The 10,796-nt window shown below is 39.4% G+C and overlaps 1 protein-coding gene across 2 annotated transcripts in view; it reads left to right on the forward strand.

The window, feature by feature from the left end:
• The first annotated feature begins 7,674 nt into the window (after positions 1-7,674).
• The window catches only part of LOC310870638 (ras-related protein Rab-11B-like), a 13,303-nt gene continuing 10,181 nt past the window's right edge, over positions 7,675-10,796 (forward strand). For both annotated transcript variants that reach the window (XR_014570252.1, XM_083781902.1), the window contains exon 1: positions 7,675-7,883. Coding sequence is in view for 1 of the 2 variants with exons in the window: in XM_083781902.1 (XP_083638028.1) it covers positions 7,844-7,883 (40 nt within the window). In the remaining variant the exon portion in view is untranslated. The remainder of the gene's footprint in view (positions 7,884-10,796) is intronic.

Here is a 10,796-nt window from a genome sequence, read left to right on the forward strand (position 1 = left end):
CTAGATGGTGTAGAACTTGAGTTATTGTAAAATAACAGCAGGTGGCGGCCATTTTGAAAAATGGCTGCCATGGTCACAGGGAAAATCTAAATTGTACCACTGTATCCCTCATCCTTGAAAATGTAGTCTTAGTCACCAGAATCAAGATCCTAGGTGGTGTAGAACTTAAGTTATTGTAAAATAACATCAGGTGGGGGCAATTTTGGAAAATGACTGCCATGGTCACCACGAGACAAATCTGTGATGGCCCTATAGCCAAAAATGTTCCTTAAGGCATGCTCTAACTGTGTGCCAAATTAGAATACGTCCCATTATTCAAAAACTATCATTTTATTGTTTTAGGAACACTTTTGTCAACTCCGTCAGATACATGTCAACTCCGTCAGACACAAAACCTGACGGAGTTGACGTCTGACGGAGTTGACAAAATGTCATTTGTTTTCATCTTAACCCTCTGTAGTACAATGTAGCCATTTTGTTTTTTTCTTCATTTGTTAGCTAAACCTAACCCTAAACTAAAATAATAAACATTATTTTGGAATTCTTAACAAAGATCATAATAATGTCCTGACGGAGTTGACATGTAAAAGCTGTGACCTCATTGATATCAACATTGTTTGTTTAAAATATCAAACAATTGAATGCTTGTCAGACCAGGTGCTCCACTGTTGCAACAAATATAAACGGGACTTGGAAAAGGAGTCTTCAGGCTAAATCTGTCGACAATATTTTCTGATTAATTTAAGACTTTTAAAAAACCTGACGGAGTTGACGGGAGACGTGGGACACACATTTGATATGAGATATCTAATGGAAAATATAAATTAAAATTAACTGTGTATATTGTTTGCTATGTTGTTGGCAATCTACTTTAATTTAGTATGTATATTTATGTGATTGTGACAGTATTAGACACTTTTTTAGCAGTTTGAAATTGTGACCACTTGCTGGGGACAGGCTAAATACAGGCGTTTTGGGGTACAGTGCCTGCTTTTAACTAATTCAGATGGCATATGAAAACAATTATAATGAAATTAATGGCATAATAATACACAACTGTATTACATTTAACTTTGCAAGTGCTTTTATTTTTATGAATTAATTTATTTTTAACATAAATAGGGCTCTTATGTGTGGGACATGTTTTTTCCACTTTTGTCCCTCATCTCAAGAATGAGTGCTATATATATGTGTCTATATGTATGTATATGTAATTTCTGAGTTGGTTAGAGGTATAATGTGGTTACTCGGGTGGTTTGATGCGTATGTCCCTTTAATCCACTCGACACTGAAACATATCATCATTACGTCACAATCGTAAACCAATTATAGGCCTACCCTGGCATTGGTACATATCTTCATCACATCATGGGACATACGCTTCGTAGCATGACGGAAAACATACCTGCACGGTCTGCTTCCGTATGTCCCGTGCCAGCATATGACGTCATATCATATGCTGCTAAGGGACATACTTTAATTAATTATTAATTATGAATTAATACTTGATATAATCCCTAGTCAGGGGTTTCCACGGTTTCTAAATGTCTCCTTCTGAATCTGTTGTTTGCCTATAATTCGATGGAAACACACGGTTTGGGGGTTGGCACAAAAAAAGAAAAAAATATAAAAATTAACTGAGAAATTGATATAATCAATAAGATTGATCATATTATTATTATTATTATTATTATTATAAATTACTATGGTAGGTGAAATTCTTAGTTGTGCAGGCTCATCATTGCAGTTAAAAAAGACAGAAGAGACCAGAGCATAACTTGCATAATATATGACTAATCTGCATGATACAGTGCATAATAAATAAATATGTCACGAATTTACGTGAATAAATGTAAAAGTAGTCAATATTAAAACACAAATTCAGTTCATTCTTTATTATAATTATTATTATTATTACCCTTATTATCCTTGAGGAGGGGAAAGTTTTAGACAGTTTGTACAATCAAACACATCAACACCTGACATGTCTCTCTCCCCTTTGTTTCCACTTTGTTCAAGGTGACGTGATCGTGAGCATCAATGACACGTGCGTGCTGGGCTACACCTACCCCCAATTGATGAATGTCGTCCAGTCCATCCGTATGGGCTCAATGGTCAACCTGGAGCTGTGCCGTGGCTACCCCCTGCCCATCGACCTCGACGACAATGACTCAGATTCAGATTCAGATACCAACACCAGCCTGGTGACCTCGGTGGCCATCTACAGTCCCCCCAGCGGCGTATCCACGGTGGCGGCGTCCATCACTACGCAGCTGGAGCTCGTGGAGAAGTTCATGGAGAAGGGCTTGAGTAGAGGTATGTTAAAATGTCCCCATCATTTTTAGTCAGCTTCAGTTAACTAATCAAATTCAAACTAAATCAAAATCTGTATATACTGTATATAATTATCATTATATACAGTAGCCTACAGTAGTAGGCTATAGTTGCTTCTTAGCAAATGTTATTAATTGTGATACATTTATTTTGAATGCTTAAAATCTTGAAAACAATGTTTGTCCCTGACTTTACTGGCCCCCCTGTTACGCTGATGCAATTCCACCTGTAAGGGCCGATTCATACTCTTATTTTAGAGCCGAATAAAAGTCGGTTCGGCTCTGTAGTGCCTACAATGTGACGTCTTTTGAGGTTCGGGGGGGCATGTATCGTCCTAAAGTCGGCTCTTCGGTGCTACTGAAAATTTCTGACGAGCCAAAATAATTTCAGCACTACAGCGCCGAAACAGCGGTAAAATAGGAGTAGGCCTATGTATCGGCCCTAAATGTCCCCCGACTATTTCTCTAGCCACATGACTTCCGAAAGTAGCATATATTTTTAGGAAACCCTATAACAGAAGAAGTATCACATACTGTTTGTGTGGGATTTTGATTCTATTTTATTCTATTCAAATATTCCCATCTTCCTGGTGTATAGCGCCACTGAGCAGCGGTGTAGCGTTTGACCTGCTTGCCATAAACACCTGGTTTAGAGTCCTTTTCCTTCATTGCTGTTGGTTAGCCCTATTCTGATTGGTCAATATTTTATAGTTTATTTTGATATTTTTCCATAACCTTTGAACATTGTATTGTACAGTCATGAGTTGCCGAACTAGTCAGTTGAGTCCTTGTGCTTCAATGTAGTTATTTACTTTTATAATAAAACATCCACATTTTTGTTTCCTAAATGTTTTTGGCTTTAAATTATGTTAAAAAACCAAAAGCTTATACTGGTTCTATTGAAATTAATTCCACTTCATATAAATTAAGAGAGTTTATATGAACATACATATTAGAATTATTATACAATGGAGGTCATTGGGAGTGAATGTTCGTTCACACAGTGTGAGTCTGCTTATTTATTTGTTTAAAAGGGGGCCAAAAAAGAATAATCCACATGGTTAATGAAGTTAAACTGTGTGTGGTTGAACATTGTCAGGAGATATCATTATAATACAAATTCATAATGAATTCAGCAGATAAGGTCATCAATGAAATACTGGTAAATTAAGTTAACCCTCAATCGATTTTGTCAGACAGAAGAACAAGAGACAAGGAGAATGAAAACTATTCGGAGAGTTAGTATATTTCTATTTCCATTAAGACTAAATATTGCAGTGAATACAATTTAAAGAGATATGAGAAATGTGATTAATATGAGGATATCATCATGTCTGTGGTTCATTTAATCAAACACATCAACACCTGACATGTCTCTCTCCCCTTTGTTTCCACTTTGTTCTATAAAAGAGACATCACTGTCCCTGGGTGTGACACAAACAAACACCATCAAAGAGAGCAAGAGTCAATGCCAGGAACTGACCCAGGACCAGCAGGTCCAGAGAGACCAAGAGCAACAAAAACTGACCCAGGACCAGCAGGACCAGAGTGACCAAGAGCAACAAAAACTGAACCAGGACCAGCAGGACCAAAGTGACCAAGAGCAACAAAAACTGACGCAGGACCAGCAGGACCAAAGTGACCAAGAGCAACAAAAAATGACCCAGGACCAGCAGGACCAGAGTGACCAAGAGCAACAAAAACTGACTCAAGACCAGCAGGACCAGAGCAAAGTTGAGAAACTCACAGATCTACTGAAGGAGAGAGAGAGAGAACTGCAGAACACCATCAAAGCGATGGAGGAGAGCAAGAGAGAGCACCAACAAATAGCCCAGGACCAGATGGACCAAGCAGAGAAGCTCACAGTGCAAATGAAAGAAAAAGAAGACACCATCAAAGCGATGGAAGACAGCAAGAGAGAGCTACAGAAACTGACCCAGGACCAGATGGACCAAGCAGAGAAGCTCACAGTGCAAATGAACAAAAAAGAAGTCACCATCAAAGAGATGGAGAACAGTAAGAGAGAGCTACAGAAACTGACCCAGGACCAGAGGGACCAAGCAGAGAAGCTCACAGTGCAAATGAACAAAAAGGAAGTCACCATCAAAGAGATGGAGAACAGTAAGAGCCAAGAAAAGAAACTCATCCAGGAACAGCAGAGACTGAGCGACGAAGTGCAGAGGCTCACAGTTCAAATGAAAGATCGAGAAGCCATCATCAAAGAGATGGAAGACAGCAAGAGAGAACTACAAAAACTGACCCAGGAACAGAGGGAGCAAGCAGAGAAGCTCACAGTTCAAATGAAAGAAAAAGAAGACGCCATCAGAGAGATGACGGAACAACAGAGAGAGCTCACAGTTCAAATGAAAGAAATGAAGAGTGAACTGGAGAAGATCAGCCAGAGACAGATAGAGGCAGACCAGAAACGTGAGTAAAACCATGTTACTCTTTCAAACGTGTGATCACAATGCTGCTTCTATTTAGTCTGATGATCCATCCAGTTTCATGTCATTACTTTATATTACATTCTGTTCAAAAACAAAACCTTATACTTCTATTGAAGTTTTCTGCTCCGTGCCAAAAACATCAAAACATTTTACTGTGCTTTCCGTTGAAAATGCAGAAAAGTGAACCACCTCCTAGACTGGGACATTTTATTTCAAACCGTTCTGCCTAAAGCGTCTCCACATAAACAGGGGAAATGTTAAAATAGAATATGCAGGTTTTTACGTGATTTTATGCAGTGAAATTGCAGGAAACTGTGAAATTTTACAGTGGAAAGTTATGAAATATGGGGACAAATAGCTTCAAATTGGCCTGGTTCCTTTTAAACGCCTGCAGGGGTCAAAATCAATTTAGCATAAAGGTTTAATAATTATGATTTTATGTGCTGGAATATGCAGGTATGTAAGTATGCAAGTTGTGAAATATGTGGGAAGTTTGAGCGATTATGCGATTACCTCTACCAAAGAATAATTGTACTTTAATTTATTATCTTGTTTATTTTTTTAATTACACTACTAATGATAAAACAAATCCCCGTCAAGATTCTTCTGCAACTCAGCTTAATCCGATCCAGGACGTTGAAGGAGCAGAAAACAAGTTGAAGTCTGCGAGGAAGCTGTTCATTCAAAGAATCTCAGAGCCCGTCCTGAATGAACTGCTGGACGAACTTCTGGATAATGACATCATTACGGATGAAGAAATGTACACTGCCATGGTGGAAAAGCTCACACAAAACAAAGCACGGAACGTTATCGACATGGTACGTAAAAAAGGAAACAAGGCCAGTTCATTCATGATTGGCATTATCAATCAGCTGGATCTTAACCTTAGTGAAGTGCTGCAGCTGAAGCCACCGCCTACCGATTAGCTTGATTTGCTAACTCTACGGATTAGCCTGACATGCTACGCTAAGGACTAGCCTGATATGCTAACTCTACATATTAGCCTGACATGCTAACCGTATGGAAACAATGATTTCACACTTATGCAACTAGTGCAGGGAAATGAGGGCAAAGCAGAGAAGGGTCAATAGACCATGGAAGATAGAAAACACTGTTATAAGCCTGTGAGAAAACAGCAATGGGAGTTAAACAACAGCGATGTAAAGCTGTTGAATGATAATGTAACAATACATGAACAATTTTTTAAAGATACACTATGTAACCTTAATGTCCTCTGGGATTTTAACCTGGGTATTCTCCTGCACAAGTGCTTATATTTTACCACTGAGCCAATGCTCAAGGGCGTCCTCAGAGTTACTCCCATAAGGGTTGAGTTGGAACCTCCATTTGGCCCCTGCACTTTGAGAACCTCTGCCCTACACTCTTAGGCCCAGGCTACACTTTTTTCGAAAATATCCGGATCAGTGGAGCCATGTGAAACGGAGCATGTGAGAAACGATGATGTCACCGCTCATTAGTGCATATCATTTTTACTATAATTAGGTGAGAAATGCAGCTTGTGCCTGCATGGAAACGACACGGATATCAATCCGATGTTTATATATCACTGTTAACAACTTGAAAACGTATCATATGTTGCATCAACTGCAGCGAGCAAAGGCAGGCGTATCTACAATAAGGCGAGGGCCTGTCCAAATCCATTGCTGGCCTGGCCAAAATCCATACAATGAGAAAAAAGAGGATAAAAACAAGACCTGAGAACTATTCAAATGGACAGCTTATTGGCCGTTGGAATGTAAATGCCTTTCAGCCTTTGTATCCCACTCGTTTGGCAGCTATATCTCTTTGAAAACCTTTAGTGCTACGATTGTGCTCAGGGAGACGATTTATTAACATATCTTGCCTGGCCAAAACGTAATTCCTGGATACGCCACTGGCAAAGGCTCTGCTCTAAAACATTCCAATATTCATACAATTTGTACTCTGAACTGAGTTGTTATGGTTCCATTTTGTGTCCAGTTGATATGAAGTCATTTAACCTTTATATTGTGGGTTTGATATTAAAAAAAAATGTTTTTATATTTTTATATGTATAATATTTTTGAGGGGCGCTACTACGCGCTAGCCCCATCCTATGTCCAGCTTTGAGGGCAAACATTGTCTCAACACAAACATTGAATGCCATTGACAATGAATGGCCAGCTTTGAGTGTCAAACATTGAAGACGAAGGTGAGGACGCAAATTGTGATTGGCAAGAATGAGATGATTAACTGTATGATGATAACAACAGTTGTGATTTTTTTTAAATAAACTTGACAAATGAATGCATACACTACTCTACTCAGTTTTATTGAATTGACCTGTACCTTCCTTGAACTGTACCCATTAAAGGTATATTCAGTGATTTCACTCAAAAAACCTTAGGTTTCGTTTTTGGCTGTGGGACCCAGACTTTCGTCCAATCAGGATAGAGAGTCAAAAACGAAACCTAAGGTTTTTTGACCCCCAGGGGTTAACTGGGGACAGGGAGGAACTCCTTATATGGCCAGCACACTCTATAGTAGGGAGGATTATCACAACAAAACAACAAAATAAGTGATATTTGAATTAAGTGAAATCACTGAATATAGCCTACCTTTAAATCAATCAATCAATCAATCAATCAATCAATCAATCAATCGATCAATCAAAACAGTGACCTCTGTTGGCCACCAAATTGATTAGGCCGCCGACCTCGGTGTAACACTTATTGGGTGCCAGGGTGCGTTGCCTCAAATGACTTCATAGGACCAGGCCAGCTCAGCGAGTGTGTGTGCTGGTATGCCGGTTTAGCAGCGACACCCCGTGGATGGTATGGGGAAGTGCAGAGGGACTCCTCCCCTCGGATCCTTTTTTCTTTCTTTTTTTCAGACTTCAGTAGAGAGCTGCCTCTGATCTGACAGCCGACGCACGCGCGCACGAACGCGCACACACACTGCGAACACAGCAAACATTTGATTCATTTATTATTATCATTAACACATACTAGGCTATACACACACACGCACAGCACCCTCGGCTCTCTCTCTCTCCCCCAACCAGACCGTTGTGGAGCGGCCAGGATGGGAACCCGAGACGATGAATACGATTTCTTATTCAAAGGTAATTGCAATAAACTAAAACTAAAAAAATATATCACAAAACGTTTTGACCGCATTCTAGACTAGAGGTTGCTAGAGAGGGCTTACCGTGCCTCGTTTATGTACAGCGTGGCGTCGGACGGTGTTGTGTTGGCTTGATAGTGGACGTCTGTTTTTATCAATAAGAACACGATGACACATTTTTGGTAGCATATATAAATATGCTGGTTATAACGCTGTTATGTTGCATGTAAGGCCCACAGCTATTAATTTTATTGTCAGAGGATTCAACAACCACTCCATTATTATTATTATTATTATTAGCCCACTATTATCTGTTTTTAACTTTTCGCTCGGATGAAAGAGAAACTATGCTGGTCACTAAAGTGAGGAACAGTTTTCTACTCAATCAAAATCATTAATGTATTATTAGTACTTAGTCTGTACTAATAATACTATTATTTGTAGCCTACTTTTCTGTACTAATAATACTTCATGTTACATTAAATTGTGTAGGATAGATAGCCTTGGAGGCCGATAGGTATCATGATCTTATGGATCAATTATTTGATTCATGCAGGCAACATTACATAGAATAATAATGAATACAAGCAAGGCCTCGTTTGAATGGTGTCAATATGTACTGTGGTATGGGTGTTAAGGAAGAATAATGCTTAAAAAAATAAGTGTTACATTTAATTTAACAGAGTTAAAGGAGTTCATCCCAAAATGCCACCCTCACCCCCTATTAATCACTCTCCCCGTGAAACCTTTAACTGAATTGTTTTGTTTTTGTCACATTCCTGATCCAATATAGGCAAAACAATATAAAATGTAAATGAAAGTCTGTAACTCTGTGTATACAAATGGAACCAAAATGGTCCCTTACAGGTCTGTAACTCTGTGTACAAATGGAACCAAATTGACCCTTAGGTCTGTATAACTGTTTACAAATGGAACCAAATTTACCCTTGCAAATCTAACTATTGAGAGTGTACACATGTGTGAGATCTCAGAGTTAACTTTAAAAGGTTCATGGTTTTTCGGCAGGGTTGGTTTGGACAATTGGACCTAGAATGCTGTCCTTTGATCAGCTGTGGGCACATTAACATCCTAGGCCTGTAAAGACCCAACAAAGTATCCTCTGTGGACATGAATGAGGCATCTGCTCTGGTGGTTTGACCGGAGGAGAGGAGAGGAGAGGAGAGGAGAGGAGAGGAGAGGAGAGGAGAGGAGAGGAGAGGAGAGGAGAGGAGAGGAGGCGTCATTCCTGCACCAGTCAGGCTTTGAACAGGAAGGGCAGCACTGCCTTAAAAGTGTGGATTCAGGATAGGCTGTGGAGTCTGTTATCAGTGTCCTGCAGGCCCCATGCAGCCTGATGCACAGTTAGCCTTGATTTCCTCTCTGGACGGGGAACACTAAACAAAAGACCTCCACCTCTCTGCAGTGGAGGGAAAGTAACTATATACTAGGACTACTGTACTTAAGTAACCTTTCTTTCTTTCTTTTTTTGTTATTTCATTTTTTGTTTTAAATATATAACCTTTATTTAACCAGTAAAAACACATTGAGACTGCGTCTCTTTTACAAGTGCACTGGCCAAGAGGCAGAAATAAATCGTCACATCGTCAATGTTACATTTTGGACCAGCAAATACAACATCCATAATACACCTGAAAGTACCTATGAATAAATACAACACCTCCATAGCTTTAGTTTTATTGCCATTTAGCAATAATTTGCTCTTTAATAATTCATGCTGCAGGGAGACGAAATCAAAGGACAAATTTGCTATAGCCATACCTCAAGAGTTGGCGCATAGGTGTACAGAACCGTATCATCTGCATACATGTGATACCTAGAGTGCTTTGATTGACTACAGATGTCGTTCACGTACAGAAGAAAGAGTAGTAATATCGAACCCTGAGGGACACCTTTTTCCAAAGTTGCAGGATCAGACACAATGTCGCCTATTTTGACACACTGTGTCCGACCCAGCAAGTAACATTTAAACCAGCTTTTCGCATTTTGACCCATTGATATTTTATAGGCTACTTCTACTCCACTATACATCTCTGATATTGTAGCCTACTTTTATTTTACAACCACTGCAACTATTCAAGCTTTAGTTACATGTTACTTATTTAGATTAGCCTACAAAACATACATTATTTTATTTTGATTGAGGGGCACTAGCCCCTCCTATATTCAGCTATAGTGTAGACTAACACAAACATTAAATTCCATTGACAATGAATTGAGAAATTTCGTCATATGTGTCTGAGCAAATCTGTATTTTTGTCCTAACACAAACATTAAATGCCATTGACAATGCATGGAGAATTTACGTCATATGTAGACAAATCAGTATTTTTGTTAAATTCCCATTGACAATGACAATGTACGTCATATGTGTCTGAGCAAATCGATATGTTACGTCATGATGATGTACGATGATAAGAGCGCCTTTATTTAACCAGTAAAAATACATTAGCTAACCACTTAAGCCCTATGTACTACTAGGGCTAGGCTATTCTAAAATAGCCAATCTACAGTAGGCCTACAACCTCACAATGTGTCATGTGATCTGATCACATTTACATATTTTCCAGCAGTGGAAAACAAAAAGGCCTTCACCTCTCAGGCTGCCTGCTGTATTCTGTGTCAGATCCGCAGTAATTAACCCCCTCCCCCTTCCCCCCTCTCCCAGTCTTCAGGCCTAATCAATCCTGTACCATGACTCACACACCCATAAACAACAAAGGCCTGCTATTATTAATCCATCCGTTGTGCTTATCCGGATCAGCTTGTGATGGCTGCTGAAGAAGGCAAACATAAGATTCCTTCACAGGTCTTAGCAATGCAATGGTCAAACAGAGTCAGGGTGCTGATATTGTCCATTGTTGGCTCACTGGAAACACTCTAGTCTGGTTCC

This window comes from Protomyctophum parallelum, assembly GCF_964188405.1.
Source record: "Protomyctophum parallelum genome assembly, chromosome: 14".
Lineage (NCBI taxonomy): Eukaryota > Metazoa > Chordata > Actinopteri > Myctophiformes > Myctophidae > Protomyctophum > Protomyctophum parallelum.